Raw genomic sequence first — 20,367 nt, 5'->3', positions numbered from 1 at the left:
TGTGTCACCTGCACCCGTGCCTTCGGCTACGACCCACTCAGGCCTTCCAGACTATAAGGCCAGCATTCAGCCTGGACTCCTCTCTGTCCCTTCTCTCTCACCTCATTCTTCTGATCTCTGTCTTTTTAAAGATTTATTTTATTTGAAAGGCAGAGTTACAGAGAGAGGTAGAGACAAAGGGGGATGGGTCTTCCATTTTCTGGTTCACTCCCCAAATGGCTGCAATGACTAGAACTGGGCCAGGCCAAAGCCAGGAGCCAGGAGCTTCATCTGGGTCTCAACAGGGACCCGAGTACTTGGGCCATTCTCCGCTGCTTTCCCAGGCGCATTAGCAGGGAGCTGGAGCAGAAGTGGAGCAGCCCAGGGGCCGGTGCTGTGGCACAGTGGGTTAACACCCTGACTTGAAGCACCAGCATCCCATATGGGCGCCGGTTCGAGTCCCGTTGCTGCTCCTCTTCCGATCCAGCTCTCTGCTATGGCCTGAGAAAGCAGTAGAAGAAGCTCCTGGCTCCTGGCTTCAGATCGGCACAGCTCCGGCTGTTGTGGCCATCTGGGGAGTGAACCAGTGGATGGAAAGACCCCTCGCTCTGTCTCTACCTCTCTCTGTAACTCTTTCAAATAAACAAAATAAATCTTAAAAAAAAAAAAAAAGAAGTGGAGCAGCCGGGATGCGAACTGGCAACCATTTGGGATGCTGGCACTACCGGCTGGGACTTTAACATGTTGCACCACAGCGCCGGCCCCTCTGGCTCTCTCTATTGTTCTTTCTTATGGCTGCCATGAAAGCCAGGTCAAGGCCACAGCGAGCTGTCTGGGTCTGACATACGCTAGCCACCCATGATCGCGTCCTTTCCTGTGACTTCTGGTTCATCTGCACTCCAGTGTCTCCTCCAAGATACACCTCGCAGGGTTCTCTTTTGAAAGCTCCAGCTCTTGCTATCATTTTCTTGCTGTTAGCTGCCCCTTGCTCAGAGGGCTCAGTCTGTCTGAATCCCAGTGTGACCCTGTGCTGGCCCAGTAGCCTCCCTTCCCTGTCATGTGAGATTCATCTCTCACCACTCAGAAGATGCCATACCCTTTCCCTGTCCCGGGGAGCAGGCCGCTCCTCAGCCCTTCATCCACTGAGCTCATGCCTGGGCCTCCCAGAGAAAGCCGATGCCTTTCTCCATGCTCCTGATGCTTGTGTCGCTTTTGGTAGCACTGAGCTGTAGCTCCCCTGCTCCTGTGCGTCTTCCCTCCATTAGACACCCTTCTCTTTGAGGGCAGGGCTGATGGTCTGATCGTTAGTAGCAGGTGCCTGGCATGGCAGGACGCATGGCGCTGGTAGCCATTCCATTAGCGGTGGACAGCGGATAGAAGAGCCCTGGAGAGAGCTCTGAGAACTCCCAGTGATGTCTTCAGGGATCTGCATGATTAGAAGTGAGGCACAGCTTCCCAGGCCATCTCGTAAGAGGGCAGCGTCCACGGTATGTCTGTAAAGAAGTCCTTCCATCTGATTTGCAGACGCCTGGGCAACCATCCTTTGTGAAACTGCTCTTTCGGATGAAATATCTGACATTCCTGTAATCTCATCTGTGCAGAGAGCACAGCACAGGCTGGAGGCAGATGGCATCTTTGAGATGTCATTTACAGTTGTCATGGTGAGCCCGCTAAAGGGAAGGAGAAGGTAGGAAGTTCCTCTCTAGTCTCTGCTAGGGTGACAGAGGGCCCAGAGTGAGAAGGCGATTGGCCCTACTGGCAACTGAGGGAGGAGCTGAGTGCTGGGAGGTTTTCTTTCCCTTTGGGGCCAGGTGGGAAGTTGGCATCTGAGCAGTGTGGGTGAGCAGAGGTACCTAGATCTCTGGGGATTTGAAGGACAACAAGGAGGGGAAAGGTGGGGACCGGCGCTGTGGTACAGCAGCTTCCTCCTCTGCCTGCAGTGCCGGCATCCCATGTGGGTGCTGGTTCGAGTTCTGACTGTTCTGCTTCAGATCCAGCTCTCTGCTATGGCCTGGGAAAGCAGTAGAAGATGGCCCAAGTCCTTGGGCCCCTGCACCTGTGTGAGAGACCCGGAAGAAGCTCCTGGCTCCTGGCTTCGGATCGGCCCAGCTCCAGCTGGCCATTTGGGGAGTGAACCAGTGGATGGAAGACCTCTCTCTCTGTCTTTTCCCCTCTCTGTCTGTAACTCTGCCTCTTGAATAAATAAATAAATAAATAAATAAATCTTTTAAAATAAGTAAATAAAAGGAGGGAGGGGGCCAGGAACATGTGGGACTTGTTCATGCTGATTGAAGGCTGAGGTCAACCTCATCTTATTTTTTTTTAAGATTTATTTATTTTATTTGAAAGGCAGAGTTACAGAAAGAGGTAAAGGGAGGGAGAGAGAGGAGAGAGGAGAGAGAGAGAGAAAGAGAGAGAGAGAGAGAATTTTCAATCTGCTGGTTTACTCTCCAAATGGCCACAATGGCCAGGGCTGGGCCAGACCTAAGCCAGAAGCTTCTGGATCTCCCACTTGAGTGCAGGGGCCCAAGCACTTGGGCCATCCTCCACTGTTTTCTCAGGCACATTAGCAGGGAGCTGGATCAGAAGTGGAGCAGCTGGGACTCAAACAGGCACCTATATGGGATGCTGGTGCTGCAGGTGACAGCTTAACCTGCTCCACCGCAGCGCCGGCCCCATCAACATCATCTCTGTGTGCTGCCCAAAGGAGATAGTGCATCTCCCTGGTACCTACGACCGCAAACATAGTATTCCTTTGATTTCAATTTATCTGTGTTCTGGGGAGAAATGGAGGTGCAGAGAGCCAGGAAAGACAGGCACAGGGGATCCTCTGGCTTCTCTACAGGAGATCACCTGTTTTCCTTTCTGCCACCATTTGTTCACACTCCCCCTGAGCTGCCCGGAGACCGCATGATGCAGGATACAGAGTCCAGTTGTGGTACTGATGGGTGACTTAGTAAAGAAGTACACTTTTTCCCTAGGTAGACCAGGGCCGATCCGGAGTTGGCATCGTGGTGCGTCCTGGAGAGGTGTCCTCAGGTGTCCCCGTTCGGAGGCTGAGGAGAGATTTAAAGGAGGCACAGGAGCTGAGATGAGAATTATGTTCTGAGATGGGGAATTACCTTTCCCACTCTTCTCCATGGGAGTCTTAGCTGGGTTGCTGCAGAAGGCAGAGCCGGAGGCAGGGTTACTGTTATGCAATAGGGAATCAGATCTCTGGGAAGCAGGGGGCGGGGACCACGGGGAGCAAAGCAGCCAGGGAAGAGGCGGCCTTCCTGTGCTGGTCTTCTTTCAGGAGGGGGGCTGCTGCGGCAGTGGGAGACACCCCAGAGGCTGCAGACCAAGAGCGCAAGGGGGGAGGATTTACCAGCCAGCTCCTGTGCCCAAGGCTTTGTGACTCCCTGTGTTGTCAGGTTGCCTGTGCTGGGGTGTGGATGCCACAGCAAAGACCTAGAATAGAAAGTGAAACGCAGTCAGTCATGTTCCGCAGCCCAGGTGGTGCCAGAACAAGGCGCAGGTGGGCTGCCAGCGGCTGGAGAGTATTGAGCGTTGTCTGAGTCAGTGGGAGGGCTGGCGGGTATCCCTGCTGGGTGGAGCGAGGGTCCTTTCTCCAGGTGTGATGATACGGGGGCGTCGTTCTGCAGAAGCTTCCGGTTGGTTTTTCCTTCTTGATGCTTTTATAAGTGAAGTTGTTTCTCCATTTCATTTTTGGAGCCCTCATGGCTGGGGTACAGAAACACCGTTGGTTTGTGTGCATTGATATTATGTCGTGTAACCTCACGCAACTCTTTTCGTAGCTGTAAAACTCAGAGCCTGTGTGTGAATTTGGATTTGTGACGGTTCTCTCTACACAAGACCATGACATCCACAAATAGAGAGCGTTTTACTCGTCTACAGGGAGTTTTATTTTAAAGGAATTAAAAACTTGGTTCCATCCTACCCCCACCTCCTCCTCTAATTCCTGTTTAAACAGCTTCCTAGGTGGTTGAGTGGGAAATTTGGAAACTGTGTTGTCTTGGGGAACCCTCCAAGGACTTCCTGTGTTGCCAGGTTTCCTCACAGGGAAAGGGTATGCAGGGTATTTACGGTCGGGGCGCCGGATTCTGTCCTGGTTGCCCCTCTTCCAGGCCAGCTCTCTGCTGTGGCCCAGGAGTGCAGTGGAGGATGGCCCAAGTGCTTGGGCCCTGCACCCCATGGGAGACCAGGAGAAGCACCTGGCTCCTGCCTTCGGGTCGGCGCGGTGTGCTGGCCACAGTGCGCGGGCCGCGGCAGCCATTGGAGGGTGAACCAACAGCAAAGGAAAACCTTTCTCACTGTCTCTCTCTCACTGTCCACTCTGCCTGTCAAAAAAAAAAAGAAGCAGAACAACTGGAGGAGATCAATGGCTTCCTGATAGCTGAGCTGGGTTGCTGAGGTGTCCAGGAGGCTTATGGGGAATTAGCCCCCAGGAGCTGCTCCTGAGGACTGGCGGGGGTGGGGGTGGGGTGGGGGGGTGTAATACCTGCCACTTTCCCTTTGGGGCCTGTGAGTGATTTGAACAGAGCAGAGCGCTGCCCCCACCCTCCCTCACTGCACCTCCCACCCCCTGGGGTAAGGAAGGCCGGATCAGTCACCTGTGCTAGGGGAGCTTCAGGCCTCCAGCCAGCCCACCTGAGTGGAACGCCAGTGGCATCCCGTGGCCTGTCAGGCTAATCACAGGCTGGAGTTCTTACTCAAGCAGGATCTTTCCTGGGCCTCCATGTCAGGTAATGGGCCAGGCTCATTCACGAGGCAGGGAAGTTGGGTACTTGGCCTAGGAGAGCAGGAATTACTTGATTCAGCGTATGAATCAGCATGAATGGTGGTTGTCAGGGTTACCAGCTGGGCAGATAAACGAATTTCCACTAGGATTTTTCCAAAGTCCATGGGTGCATTTTGTGAGTCAGCTCTCTTTTCTTATTTTAGAAATGGTGACAGAGATAAGGAATGTATCCGTGTTTAATAACACTTGTGTGAGGTGGCAAACAAACTCAGGAAGAATGAACTTGGAGATCATGTATGTGGTAAGTAATGCGATCTACTTTTCCCTGCTGGGGCACACGTGCCAGCCCATGGGAATCTGAGTCAGAGGACTTGCTTCTGTAAGAGCTTCCACACTGCCACCACTTACTCATCCATTGTCATTTAAAAAAAAAGTCAATGGAATGTTTGAGATGTGATGATTTTCTTTGTTTACATTTTATGTTTAGTGTATTTGCCATTTGACAGTGTGGGGGCTGCATTTGTAGTTGGCATCCTCATTGTTGCTTGTTTCCAAGCACTTGCATTCCACTCCCCCAGAGGAAGCCTGGAAGCGTCTGTTGCCTTGGTGACGAGATGCAGGGAGCGGTCCTCGGGTTGAGTCTGCCCCATTGACTGCTGAGCGTGTGTGTGCAGGAGAGCATCGCCAGGATGGTTTTCATCTAAGTCTCTCCGTAGAGTGTATTGAGAAGGGGCCGATCAGATGCCTGTTAGCAGAGGCTGACCTCATTTATCCTCCCCAGAAGAGCAGTGCAGTGGAAAATAGGGTAGCAGAAGAGTAGGGTCCAGCCCCACAACATCTTCATCATTTATTTTATCTGCTGGTTCACTCCTCAAATGGTCACAATGGCCAGGGCCAAGGAGCCAGCTTCCAGGTCTCCCACTTGAATATGGGGTTCCAAGCACTTGGGCCATTGTCTGTTGCTTTCCCATGCACATTAACAGGGAGCTGGATTGAAAGTGGAACAGCTGGGACTTGAACCGGCGCCCATATAGGATGCTGGCGCTGTGGATGGTGGCTTTACCCGCTGTGTTACAGTGCTGGCCCCAGTCTTTGTCATTTAGCCCAGAGTCATGGAGGCAGGGGGTGTCTCCTGGTCTCTCCTCTCTCAAAGATACATATAAAAGGACAACGGTTGGACCCTATGGAAGTAGTTCACGAGGAGACAGTCAACTTGACCACCGTCAGCAGGACCCCAGAAGTGTGCCTCGACCTGCACCCAGGCACCAACTACACCGTGAGCATTTCTGCAGCTCCTCCCAGGCGCTCTGCATCTGCCGTCATTGTTTTCCAGACAGCTGGTAGGTGCAGGGCAAATCTCCTTTTCTCTTTGAGACTATTAAGCCCGGGATGTGGGGGCTCGAGGTTTGGAATCGGCCTGGTGGGAGAGTTCACATTTGCTTCTGGGATCAGAAGCAGAGCAGTTCTAGTAGGGGTGATTCTGAACCTGTTAGTACCAGGCCACCGAATGGGCACTGCTGCAGTTATATTTCAGCGGAGCCCTCTGGTACAGGCGGAGGTAATATAAGAAAAGGAGAGAACTTTAGGTGATGATGCAGCCGATTCTCAATCATCCGGGGCGACAGGGTAGTCACATGACCTGGCTTTGGTACTAAATGCCAGTCATCTCGAGTTGTTGCCCAGGAGGAGTAGGAGGCCTGGCCTAGGAGCTGCACGTGGAGGGTGGGAGCTGACCCTGGGACTGACTGGGGTGGGGATCAAGTGGAGGGTTGGTGAGCAGATAGGGAGAGGCAGCCCTGGCATGCGGGAGGGTAGATGTTGGTAGAAAAAGGAGTAGACAGGAGGGGCTTCCAGAAGTGGGAATAAATGTCATGCCACATAACTGTCATATGGCTTCTAGCAGCATTGTGACAATGATTTTTAAACAATTCTGGTTATAGGATGTCAGGACAGTTACGCCTCCTGAGAGGCTACGGTTGTCATTTGTTGTTTTGGAGGAGTTAACTCTTTATAGCTGATTGATGTCCCATTTAAGAAAACGTACCCTAACCCTCAGACATTGCTGCCACTTGGTCCTGGGAGAAATAATTGAGAAATCTGCCGATCTTAACAATACAAAGCCAACTAAGAAATTACACAAATTAGGTCTCTTGGTCCTTCTATTTAAATAAAACAGTCATTTCTTTCCAAGTAAGTAGTATGTAGGCAATTATAGAATCAATATGTTAACTATTTAGACACTTTACAAAAATTATTCATAAGATGCTACAAATTTATAGGCAAAATGTCCTTTTTTTAAAAAAATTATTTTTTATTTGAGAAACAGAGTTACAGGGGGAGGGAGAGACAGAGAGAACTTCCACCTGCTGGCTCACTCCCCACATGGCCACAGTGGCCAGAGCTGGGCCCCTCTGAAGCCAGGAGCCAGGAGATTCTTCTGGGTCTCCCACGTGGGCACAGGGGCCTAAGGACTTGAGCCGTCTTCTACTGCTTTCCCAGGTGCATTAGCAAGGAGCTGGATCAGAAGTGGAGCAGCTAGGACTCGAATGGGCACCCATATGGGATGCTGGCCCTGCAGGCGGAGGCTTAACCTACTATGCCATGGTGCTGGCCTCGGCAAATGTGCTCTTTAAAAGACCATCACATGACTCCCAATTCACCTGTCACAGTCAAGTCAGAATGACAGCTTGCCGTTTAGTGCCGGCTGCTGCTTCCAATATCTGATCACCTCTTCGAGCAGCTCTGCCCTGGGGATGCATATGCATGGTGTTTGGAGGCAGACAGACCTGGTTCTGCATCTTAGCTGTGCATGGGAGAGTTAGCTGACTAGGCCAGAGTTAGTGCTTTTGGCCTGCTTTCATCTGTCTGAAGTTTTAAATGAAGTTAGTTAAATGTGCAAGTTCATGTAGTGAGAATCAGGATTTATATGGAGCTGGCCTGGCTGGGAGTCAGGTGTGTTTGTGCCTTCACTTGGTATCTGCTCATGTCATCCTCGCTTCCTGTCTGTGCTGTCGTAAAGAGCTGTCACTCTCTTCCCCAGGTCCTGCACATTCCTGTGTTTGATTTCGTGATCGGGGTTACAGTGGGTCCCTGTGAAAAGGGACATTTTCCTTTTTTTTTTACATTTAAAAAATATTTCTGGAACCGATGTTGTGGCGTAGTGAATAAAATTGCTGCCTGCAGTGCTGGCATCCCATATGGGCACCGGTTCCAATCCTGGTTGCTCCACTTCTGATCCAGCTCTCTGCTATGGCCTAGGAAAACAGTAGAAGATGGCCCAAGTCCTTGGGCCCCTGCACCCACGTGGGAGACCCAGAAGAAGCTCCTGGCTTTGGATTGGTGCAGCTCCAGCTGTTGCAGCCAACTGGGGAGTGAACCAGTGGATGGAAGACCTCTCTCTCTCTCTCTGCTTCTCCTTCTCTCTCTGTGTAATTCAGACTTTCAGATACATAAATAAAATCTTTTTAATATTTCTAATGCAAAGTATATATACATATATAATTTTTCCTTCCTTTACAAGTAGATGAATTTGATCATAAAATATTTGCTTCTCCCTTTAGGGTAATGGTTCTTTCACAGCTTTGTCAAGTGCTCCCATAATGGTGGGTGTGTTTATGTTCCTGCCATTTTCTCGAGTCAGTTGTTTAACTTGATGTTTTCCTTAAAAGTGTCCATGTGATTGAGATTTTAAATATATTGGGAGAATGTTCTATGGAATACTTGTTTACAAGTCTGCTGGGGTGTAGGTTATATAACTCCAGGTTATTCTGATTTCTAATTATGTGTTTCTCTCTCTCTTGACAGACCCTTTAGCTTGGGTTTTTTTTCCCCCAAAGAACAAACTCTTGGGTTTTAAAATTGTTTTCATGTTATCTAGCTCATTAATTTCTCCTCTTATTTTTATTGTATCTTCACCATGCTTAAGTTGCTGATAGAGTTCAATTTCTAAATTATTGAATGAATGCATAATTGGATGCACATGTACTCTGCTCCATTCTTTCCCATTTGATAATAAAATCCTTCAATGTTTCTTTTTCCCTTCTGCAATTTGAGCTTTGGCAGAATTTCTTAGTTTTTTTTTTTTTTAAGATTTATTTTATTTATTTGAAAGAGTTACAGAGAGCGGTAGAGACAGAGAGGTCTTCCATCCGCTGGTTCACTCCTCACATGGCTGCAACGGTTGGAGATGCGCTGATCTGAAGCCAGGAGCCAGGAGCTTCTTCTGGGTCTCCCGAGTGGGTGCAGTGGCCCAAGGACTTAGGCCATCTTCTACTGCTTTCCCAAGCAACAGCAGAGAGCTGGTTTGGAAGGGAGCAGCCAGGACTTGAACCAGTGCTCATATGGGACGCTGGCACTGCAGGTGGAGGATTAACCTACTGCACCATAGTGCCGGCTGCTGTTGTTTTAAAGATTTATTTATTTGAAAGTCAGAGTTAGAGAGAGAAAGAGAGAGAGCGAGAGAGAGAGCGATATCTTCCATCTGCTGGTTCACTCTCCAAATGGCTGCAACGGCCGGAGCTATGCCGATCCAAAGCCAGGAGCCAGGTGCTTCCTCCTGGTCTCCCATGCACGTTCAGGAGCCCAAGGGCTTGGGCCATCCTCTACTGCCTTCCCAGGCCACAGCAGAGAGCTGGACTGGAAGAGGAGCAACCGGGACAGAACTGGCACCCATATGGGATGCCGGCGCCGCAGGCGGAGGATTAACCTAGTGCGCTATGGCACCGGCCCCTGATATCTTTAATTATAGATGCTTTCACCTATAGCAAAAGGTCACATTTATTCTGTTTAGTAGTTTTTGCCTTGAATTATATTTTGAGACAATACTATTCTTTTTCTTGATTTCTTTGTGCTTGTATTTGCATTATATATCTTCAGTTACTTTGTTTTTCTTCTGAAAAGCTATCTGGATAGCATTGCTATATGTATACTCTAGGGGGTAGCAATTGTTGAGAAGTTTTCTGGGAAAATGCTTTATTTTTGAGTAGATAAGTGGATCAACTTTTAAAAAAAGACTTATTAGATGTTGGCGTTGTGGCATAGCAGGTAAAGCTACCGCCTACAACATAGACATCACATTTAGGCACTAGTTTGAGTCCCAACTGCTCCACTTCTGCAAAAAGGTTTATTTATTTATTTGAAAGGCAGAATGACTGAGAAGTGGACAAGTAGAGAGAGGGACATAGAGATAGAAGGATCTTTCATCTGCTGGTTCACTCCCCAAATGCCTGCAACAGCTGAGTCTGGGCCAACCAAAACCAGGAGCGAGGCACTCCATCCAGGTCTCCCTCGGTGGCAGGGACCAAAGAACTTGTACCATTATCTACTGCCTTCCCAGGTGCGTGATCAGGAAGCTGGATCAGAAGTGGAGCAGCTGGGACTCGACCTGGCACTCTGATATGAGATACAGGTGTTTGGAGAGCTGGCTTAACCCACCGTGCCACGTGCCCAGCCCTGACCAATTTGTATTATTGTTATTGGTGATATAATTTTCCTTTCTGTCATCTTTTTAAAAAACATTTTATTTCAGAATAGTTTCAAATTTGTAAAATAAGTTTTTTTTAATCTTTTCTCTTTTAAAAAATTATTTCGAGGTGGGCAATGTGGAGCAGCAGATTAAACAGACACTTGTTGTATTGGAATGCTGCTCTGCTTCCAGTCCAGGTCCCTGCTAGCATCCCTGGGAGGCAGGGAAGGAGGGCCCAGGTACTTCACGGGTCCCTGTCATCATGTGGGAGACCAGGATACAGTTCCAGGCTCCTGGCTTTGACCTGGCCCAGCACTGGTTTTAGGGCCCATTTGGGGAGTGAGCCAATGGTTGGAAGATCTCTCTCTCTCTCTCTGTCTTTCCCTCCCTCTGGAACTGGGCCTTTCAAATAAATAAAGAAGTCTGTTAAAAAGCCAAGAACTGAAGCAATGTTAACTTCTCCTTGAGTAACCAGAGGAAGCTGCCATTCTTCCTTTTATTCCTTCTCCACTTCCTTTACTTAATTATTCACCTCATGTGGTGTTTCATGGCCAGCTTTTTTTTTTTTTTAATTTTAACATGTATTATGTCTTTAAGGAATTCATTTTTAAGTTGATTTATGGCACTATTTGTACCAATTATTTAAGCTTAGGTATACGTTTTAAAAGCCTCAGTATTGGCCAGTGCTGCGGCTCAATAGGCTAATCTTCCGCCTGCGGCGCCGGCATACCAAGTTCTAGTCCCGGTCAGGGCACTGGATTCTGTCCCAGTTGCTCCTCTCCAGACCAGCTCTCTGCTGTGGCCTGGGAGTGCAGTGGAGGATGGCCCAAATCCTTGGGCCCTGCACCCCATGGGAGACCAGGAGAAGCACCCGGCTCCTGGCTTTGGATCAGTGCAGTGCGCCGGCCACAGTGGCCATTGCGGGGCGCGAACCAATGGAAAAGGAAGACCTTTCTCTCTGTCTCTCTCTCTCACTGTCCACTCTGCCTGTCCAAAAAAAAAAAAAAATGGTCTCAGTATTTTTGGAATTCTACAAGCAGTTACATTGCTTTTGGGAATTTAAATCTTGAAAGAAGAATTTGAGAATTTGAGCAAGGTGTGATTTTTTTTTTTAAAGAATTTAAAAAACATTATTTATTTGAAAGAGTTACAGAGAGAGTGGGAGAGACACACAGAGAGAGTTATCTTCCATCTGTTGATTCACTCCCTAAATGACCATAAAGGCCAGAGCTGGGCCAGGTCAAAGCTAGGAGCCAGAAGTTCCTTCCAGGTCTCCCACATGGGTGCAGGGACCCAAGCACTTGGGCCATCTTCCGCTGCTTTTGCAGACGCATTATCTGAGGGCTGGATTGGAAGGGAGCAACTGGGACTCGAACTGGTACCCTCATAGGTTGCTGGTGTCTCAGGTGGGAACTTAACCCACTGTGCTGCAATGCTGGCCCCCAAGGTGTGACTTTTTAAAAAATCCTATATAGGCAATGTGATTTTCAGCTTGGATTAAAAAAAAAAAAGATTTATTTATTTGAGAGGCAGAGGCAGAAAGAGAGAGAGAGGTCTTCCATCCAGTGGGTCACTCTCCAGATGACCACAATGGCTGGAGCTGTGCCCATCCAAAGCTAGGAGCTTCCTCTGGGTCTCCCACAAGGGCACAGGGGCCCAAGGACTTGGGACTTGGGCCATCTTCCTCTGCTTTCCCTGGCCACAGCAGAGAGCTGGATCGGAAGTGGAGCAGCTGGGACTTGAACTGGTGCCACAGCACCGACCCCCAGCTTGGATATTATAAAGGTTTCTGTTAACAGTAAAATTCAACACATTAACAATTTATTCATTACTCATGTGCCTGGTAAATGTTTATTGACCACCTACCATGTGCCTGGCATTATTTAGGCATTGGGAATTCAACAGGGGATGGGAAATCTCTTACCTTGTGAAATTCAGTCTGGGGGAATCACCGATGTTCAGGATTCACACCAAGTTTTCCTAGGACCTTGTGAGGTTTCTGAGCATTAGAGTTTGCTCCACCTGATAGTCCTGCCTGCTCTAGTTCTTTTATTTATTTATTTATTTATTTGAAAATCAGAGTTACGGGCCGGCGCTGCGGCTCACTAGGCTAATCCTCCGCCTTGCGGCGCCGGCACACCGGATTCTAGTCCCGGTCGGGGCGCCGGATTCTGTCCCAGTTGCTTCTCTTCCAGTCCAGCTGTCTGCTGTGGCCAGGGAGTGCAGTGGAGGATGGCCCAGGTGCTTGGGCCCTGCACCCCATGGGAGACCAGGAAAAGCACCTGGCTCCTGGCTCCTGCCATCGGATCAGCGCGGTGCGCCGGCTGCAGCGCGCCGGCCGCGGCGGCCATTGGAGGGTGAACCAACGGCAAAAGGAAGACCTTTCTCTTTGTCTCTCTCTCTCACTGTCCACTCTGCCTGTAAAAAAATAAAAAAAAAAAAAAAAAGAAAAAAAGAAAATCAGAGTTACACAGAGAGAGAAGTCCTCTATCCGATGTGACACTCCCCAGTTGGCTGCAACGGCTGGAGCCGCTCCAATCTGAAGCCAGGAGCCAAGAGCCAGGAGCCTCTTCCAGGTCTCCCATGTGGGTGCAGGGGCCCAAGGACTTGGGCCATTTTCTGCTGCTTTCCCAGGCCACAGCAGAGAGCTGGATCGGAAGTGGAGCAGCCGGTCTCTAACTGGCACCCATATGGGATGCTGATGCTTCAGGCCAATGTGTTAACCTGCTGTAGCACAGCGCCGGCCCCTGCTCCACTTCTGATCCAGCTCCCTGCTAATGCGCCTGGGGAAGCAGCAGAAGGTGGCCCAAGTACCTGGGCCCTTGCCACCCACTTGGATGACCTGGTGGAATTCTTGGCTTCTGGCTTTGGCCTGACCCAGCCCTGGCCATTGTGGCCACGTGAGGAGTGAACCAGTGGACGAAAGATCTCTTTCTTCTCTGTCTGTCCCTCCCCCTCTCTAACTCTGCCTTTCAAACAGATAAATACATAAAAAAAAAACCTTTGATTTTTTTTTCTTTTTTTCCTTTTTTTTTTAAAGTTTGCTTTTGGCTTTTAAAATACCCCATGTGGAATTCCCTGTCTGCCCACTTAGCTTTCATTTTCATCTTATCCTTTTTTTTTTTTTTAATGCTGTCTTTTCCCCCTGGCTCCCTGACGTGGCCTGAGTCTGTTCTCCCCACGCATTTATGGATTGTGTATTTATGCGTCGACATTTCCGATCCCTCCCGTCTCTGAGGCACTGAGCGTTCTGTTGGGGCCCTCCGTTTCCTTTTTCTGGCTCTTGTCGAGTTCCGTTTTTGTTGCTGCCTCTCAACCTCCTTCCTCTCTGCTGTCGCAGTCTCTCGGTATCTCACCCTTTGTCTCTGGCTGAAGCCCACTTCTAAATTTCCTTATTGCGGTTACAAAACGGGCACTGCCTAGCTCTGCTTTACCATGGCTGTGCTCAGTATCTTTTTTCAGAAGCTCCGCCTTGGCCTCCTAAGCACAGGATCTGCCTGTCCTTTGTAGAATTGCTTCATAGGCCTCTTTTTACTTTGGCTGGCCGATGAGCTATCCTTGGCGTTTCAAAGTTCTGTTAAGTCTGATGCTTTTCCTGTAATAAAATGGGTGCCGTTCTCTTTGATCTGGCTTTTTATTGGCTCGTGGTAGCCTGCAGGTCTCAGGTCATCGTGAAGGAGGTCTTGCCAGCTGGGTGATGCGGCATCCCCTGGGCCTGAGCTCCATCTCTTGAGCACTTGGCTGTCGTGACTGATTGGTGAAGCTGTTGGCCTGGGTTCTTTCTGGTGCTGCCACGCAGACAGCTGATGCAGTCCCCAGGCTGTGATAGGAGAGAGAAACACCCTCCGCTTCCTGCCCTGGGCCTTGGGCCTCTGCTTTCCTGTTGCTGATCTCCAGTGAGCTCAGGAGGGGCTGTCGTCAGCAGTAGTAGAGGTGGTAGTGGTGTGTGCACTTTTCCCGGGGCTGTCCATCACGTCCCACCATTGCTTCAGAGCTGCTGTGACTGGGTGACTGCCATGGGCAGTTAGGTAGATTGGGAACCAGTGGGCGCCATGGCTGCATTGGTCCCGGATCTGGGTGTGGCCTGTCCTGCAGCCTCCCTCCGTGGGTGCCAGCTGTCTGCCAGTTCCTTCCTGTGAAACTTGGATCCCACATTCCTTCGCTTGGGAGGTGGATTGCCCAGTGATTCTCGGCGTCTCTCTTGAGCCCGGTTTCCTCCCCACTGTGCTGAGCAAAGATGTCTTCCTGAGCTGCCTTGTGTATGGCAGCTAACTTTCTTTCCAACCCCGATGCAAATTTTGGCACATTTTTACTTGTTCTCAGCCACTTCTGTCAGGATCGGGCTTGGGACGTGGGAGCCAGATGCCTTTGTGCCCCCGAATTCAGACTGCAACGGCTGTGTTATGTGAAAATCCGCCCGAGACGGGAGCTGTGCAGACGGCGCCCCTGCCTGTTCTCTGTGCAGGCGTGTTCTTTATGTATTTCCCACATGCAAACATTTGGTGCTCCTCAAAGTCACATGTCTACATATGTCACATGTCTACATGTGGCAATTCTTGTTTCTGATATACCTTTGGAATCTTTTTTTTAAAAGGCTTTATTTTTATTTATTTATTTATCAGAAAGGCAAAGTTACAGAGAGAGAGGCAGAGGCAGAGAGAGAGAAAGGTCTTCCATCCACTGGTTCACACCCCAAATGGCCGCAGCGGCTGGAGCTGGGCAGATCCAAAGCCAGGAGCCTGGAGCTTCTTCCAAGTCTCCCACGTGGATGCAGGGGCACAAGAACCTGGGCCATCTTCTGCTGCTTTCCCAGGCACATTAGCAGGGAGCTGGATTGGAAGAGGAGCGGCCAGGACTTGAACTGGCACCCATATGGGATGCCGGCACCGCAGGCAGCAGCTTTACCTGCTGTGCCACAGTGCCGGCCCCCCTGTGGAATCTTAGAAACTATGAAGATTGTGGAGAGCACACATGCAGGTCTTCAGATTGTCTCATAGCATGTTTTCACATTTTCCAGTTGCAGCCAGGAATATTTCCTCCAGGCTTACTGCCTTGTGCTGCGTAGGTTAGTGATATTGGAAAGGGTGTGGGCCACTCTGGTTTTGACTAGAATAATTTATTGCTATCATTATTGCTTCTGAGGTGGCAGACACTCCCATGGGAGGAATGCACATTAAAGATGGTGACACCATAGCTCTGTCTGACAGACAGCTCAAGTTTTTCTCATAGATAGAAAACATATAGGCTTCTTAGGAAATTTACTTGTTCCCTGAAAATGACCGATGTTACTCTTGGACTCTGGTGAGTTCTTGAATTCATTGGGAGAAAACTTCTTTTTTGGACCACATTAATAAAACAGAGCATTGGAGTCATGACTTGGGCTGCAGAGGGTATGAAATGCCTTCTTTTCTCATCATGGTTGAAACAAATCTGCCTTCTGATTATGTTAGTGCTGTGGCTGAGTGCTACTGAATACCTCTGGAGACCTCTTCTACTTGGAGAGCAGATACCCTCCGGCCTGGTCCTTTACTTTCTGGTCCTTTTTGAGAGTTCTAATCCATAGCCTTCTTTGATTTTTTTTTATTCACCTTTTTCCTTATTCTCAGACTTCCTGGCTGATGGTTAGTTACTTGTGTAACATTGCACTGTGGACTATGCAAGTGGTAGAATTTACTTTGTAAAAATATCACAGCTTTATCTGTTCACAGCAACTTTGAAATAGGTCAGTGGATGCTGTCAACAGCCAGTGATGTGGGAAGAGCCATCTGGAGTGCTTCATTTCACAGATAAGGGAACTGAGGTTCAGAGGGGTTCAGTGACTCAGCCAAGGTTGTACGGTGAAGAAGCTGTAGAGCCACGACTTGTCACTATGCTTGCTGGTGCCGCAGTTAACGCTCTTCCTGTCCAGGACCCTGCTGGTTCTCTTACGGTGTCAGAGCTGCACTTGTACTTGGTCATGATGTGTTTCACTCAGATGATTCAACTTTTCTGTATGTTCTTTCGTATCTTTTAGAAGATGACCTCTTAGAAGATGATGGACTTTTTAATATTTCAATATTTAACGAAACTTGTTTGAAACTAAACAGGCATGCTGTCAAAGTCGGATCAGAACGAATGTACCAAGTAAGACGATTGCTGTGCTGTTTAAGAATGTCATTTAAAAATTTGGGCGATGTCTAGTGTGGAGCTGGACTATTTAAAACTACAAACAGAATGAGTAGTGGAGAGTCTGGCCATTGTTTTCAGAGGTGGACGTGAGATGGGCCATGGATGCAGCTGAGAAGACGAACTGAGGAGGGCTGCTGGTCTGGTCACCTGCTATCGTTTTTTCCATTCTGTTGTACACCTGTGTTTTATTTTACTGCATTTAATATTTACTGCTCATTTTGCCATCAGATTCACATTTGAGTGTGGATTTTGGTCCTTACTTCATTTTTTAAAGAAGGTATTTTATTTATTTATGTATTTGACAGAGTTATAGACAGAGAGAGAGAGACAGAGAGAAAGGTCTTCCTTCCATTGGTTCACTCCCCAGATGGCTGCTACAGCCGGCACTGCACCAATCCAAAGCCAGGAGCCAGGTGCTTCCTCCTGGTCTCCCATGCGGGTGCAGGGCCCAAGCACTTGGGCCAGCTTCTACTGCCTTCCCGGGCCACAGCAGAGAGCTGGACTGGAAGAGGAACAACCGGGACTAGAACCCAGTGCCCATATGGGATGCTGGCGCCGCAGGCGGAGGATTAACCAAGTGAGCCATGGCGCTGGGCCTAGCTTCATTTTTTTAAAAACATCATGGGTAAAATTCCAAGTAAATTTAGGTAGGAATTTAAATTTATTTTTGTGTCTTATATGCCTAGCAAATTATCCAACAGAGTAGATCTAATAAATTAAAATTAATTATTCAATAACCATTTTCCAAAGAATATCATGTATTAGAACCTGGAAGTTCCAGCTCAAACTAATAGAAATATATAAGCAGACAGACAACGATAATATGACATAATGAATGCTTTGCTGATAATGGTGTGTGTGTGTGTGTATCCAGATAGAGTTTTTTTTTTTTTTTTTTTTTTTTTTGACAGGCAGAGTGGACAGTGAGAGAGAGAGACAGAGAGAAAGGCCTTCCTTTGCCATTGGTTCACCCTCCAATGGCTGCTGCGGCCAGTGAGCCGCGCTGATCCGAAGGCAGGAGCCAGGTGCTTCTCCTGGTCTCCCATGGGGTGCAGGGCCCAAGCACTTGGGCCATCCACTGCACTCCCGGGCCACAGCAGAGAGCTGGCCTGGAAGAGGGGCAACCGGGACAGAATCCGGCGCCCCGACTGGGACTAGAACCCGGTGTGCCTGCCCCGCAAGGCGGAGCATTAGCCTAGTGAGCCGTGGCACCAGCCAGATAGAGTTTTGAAATTAGAAGCAAAGACTATGCTGAATTGAGTCCTGGAAACTGAGGAGGAATTATCCAGATAAAAGAGCTGGGGAGAGGGCAAAGAAGGGTATTGTGGGAAAACACAGTAGCATATTGGATAATAGAGATGACAAAGAGAAGGAGGGAGAGAGGAGGCAAAAATCCAAGCGGTGGTCAGAGCATGGAAAGCCCTACATTATGCTAAAGTTAATTTTAAAAATATTTATTTATTTACTTATTTAAAAGGCAGAAGAGAGGAGAGAGACAGATATCTTCCATCTACTGGTTTACTCCCAAAAGGCCACAACAGCTAGGGAGGTGCTTGGCTGAAGCCAGGAGCCACACACTCCATCCTGGTCTCCCCAATGAGTGTCGGGGTCCCAAGTACTTGAGCCATCTGCTGCTTCCCAAGTGCATTAGCAGAGAGCTAGATCTGAAGTGGGGTAACTGGGTCTTGAACCAGCCCTCTGATATGGACTACAGGCATCACAAGTAGTAGTTTAACTTGCTGGACCACAGCACCTGCCCCTATGCTGTTTTGGATTTTTATTTTATTTTTTATTTGAGAGACGGAGGGGAGAGAGAGGTGCTGAATTGCTCCCTAAATTCCTGTAATGGCCTGGGGAGCTGAAGCCAGGGGCCAGGAGCTTAATCCAGGCCTCCCACGGTATACATTAGCAAGAAGCTGAAACCGGAGGCGGAGCCAGGACTCCAACCTAGGCACTAAGACATGGAATACAGGCATCTTAACTGTTAGGCTACCTACCCGCCCCGTCCCCCATTGTTAAATGATTTGTGAGGCAGAGGGAGAGAGACACAAGGAGAGAGAGCCAGCCAGCCAGAGGATTTTATTCTGATGTCCATGTGGAGCCACTGAAGGGTTTTGAGCAGGCAAGTGAAGGATTCAGATTTCCATCTGAGGAGGAATACTGGGAGTAGGAACGTATTCAAGTATCCAAGTAATTTAATAACCGGTAAAGACGATTTTCAAATCTTCTTCCAAGAAAAAAGTTTCATGAATGATTCTGGGACAGTTGGTTATAACTAGTGTGTAAGGAAGTAGCTGATTCTTGTTTCACGCTCTACACTAAAATGATTGAAGAGTCAAATTGAAAAAAGATAGCATGTGGGACAATCTCGAATCCATTGGGAAGAAGTGAACGTTCAAAGGCATTTTGCAAGAGAGAATGTATGTGTATTGCCCAAACACGTGCCGCATGCTACGCCTCACTAGTAAGCGGTCTTAGAGAAGAGGGCGTGGGAGATCTTGGGGGGCTGCTCTGATGATGATACAGTGTAGGCTGTGGTCACGGCTGTGGGGGGCTGCAGTGGAGAAGGGAAACTCCACAATACTGAGCTCAAGGAACTCTGCCGGCTGGTTTTGATGGGGGAGGGTCAGTGGGGCCGGGGTGATGTAGCCCGTGGCTCCAGATGGACATTAGAATAAAATCCCCTGGCTGGCTGGCTCTCTCTCCTTGTGTCTCTCTCCCTCTGCCTCTCAAACCGTTTTAACAATGGGGGACAGGGCGGGGAGGTAGCCTAACAGTTAAGATGCCTGTATTCCATGTCTTAGTGCCTAGGTTGGAGTCCTGCCTCCGGCTCCAGTTTCAGGTTTTGATGGCGGAGGGTCAGTGAGGCCAGGGTGATGTAGCCCGTGGCGCAGCATCAGTGGAACGACTGTGCGCGTGAAAGTTTCTACCAGCTGATCAAGGACTGGTCAAGATTGCTCCCTTCATTTTCACAAAGTGTGTGTGTGTGTGTGTGTGTGTGTGTGTGTGTTTTAAGACATTTATGTATCTGAAAGGCAGAGTGACAGAGAGAGAGAGAGAGAGAGAGAGATCTTCCCATCTGTTGGTTCATTCCCCAAAAGGCTGCAACAGCTGGGACTTGGCCAAGCCATAGGCAAAACCCCAGAATTCCATCTGGGAATCCCACATGGGTGGCAGGGGCCCAAGAACGAGGGCCGTCACCTGTGGCTTTCCCAGGCACATTAGTAGGGAGCTGGATCAGAAGCAGAGCATCTGGAACTTGAATTGGTACTCTGATGTGGGAGGCTGGCATCACAAGTGGTGGCTTAACCTACCGCACCACAATGCTGTCCCCTTCAAAAGTCTTTTTTTTCCCCTCTAACTCCTTCTACCTGCTGCTTGAGTTGAGTTGGCAATGGGTATTCTGTGAGGGAGTTAGCGGTGTGCATGATGACTCCATGGATCAGACACTGTGTTACCAGCACTCTAACAGGCAGGGCCAAATGAAGTACTGTTGCACAGTTGCTTTCAGGCATCATCTGGGGTATTCCTCAGAGTGCTGAAGTTTTCTGTTCGAAGAGGCCTGTCTGTGGATTCCTTACAGTAACAAGAAATTGAAAGAATTGTGCCCAACAGCTCAGTTGTAATCTCTTTCGTTGGCTGGACTTTAAATGATTACTTTAGAATAGCCTGATACTTTATTTTTTTGTTTTAAGAAGGTGTCTATTTTATTGAAAAGGCAGAGAGATGGAGATGAGGGGGAGAGAGAGAGAATCAATCTACCGATCTCCCATCTGGTGGTTCACTCTCAAATGTCTGCTGGAGCCAAGACTGGGCCAGGCCAATGCCCGGAGCCTGGAACTCCATCTGGGTCTCCTATGTGGTGTCAGGGACCAAGTCCTTGAGCCTTCTCCACTTGCCTCCCTGCATTAGCAGGAAGCTGGGTTGATAGTGAAGCAGGGACTCAAACCCAGGCACTCCAGCGTGGGATGCAGGCATCCCGAGTGGCATCTTAGCTGCTGTGCTGAACACCTGG

At 49.0% G+C, this 20,367-nt stretch overlaps 1 protein-coding gene across 5 annotated transcripts in view; it reads left to right on the top strand.

Annotated features, from left to right (window-relative positions):
- Positions 1-20,367, top strand: part of SUSD1 (sushi domain containing 1) — a 143,337-nt gene that overhangs the window by 61,254 nt on the left and 61,716 nt on the right. For all 5 annotated transcript variants that reach the window (XM_070055604.1, XM_070055600.1, XM_008252259.4 and 2 more), the window contains exons 7-9: positions 4,924-5,021; positions 5,874-6,060; positions 16,198-16,307. In XM_070055604.1, the coding sequence (XP_069911705.1) occupies positions 4,924-5,021; positions 5,874-6,060; positions 16,198-16,307 (395 nt within the window). The remainder of the gene's footprint in view (positions 1-4,923; positions 5,022-5,873; positions 6,061-16,197; positions 16,308-20,367) is intronic.

Source organism: Oryctolagus cuniculus, chromosome 1 (genome assembly GCF_964237555.1).
Source record: "Oryctolagus cuniculus chromosome 1, mOryCun1.1, whole genome shotgun sequence".
Lineage (NCBI taxonomy): Eukaryota > Metazoa > Chordata > Mammalia > Lagomorpha > Leporidae > Oryctolagus > Oryctolagus cuniculus.
Note: the sequence above shows the minus strand (reverse complement) of the source record. Positions and strands in the feature narration are given on the sequence as shown.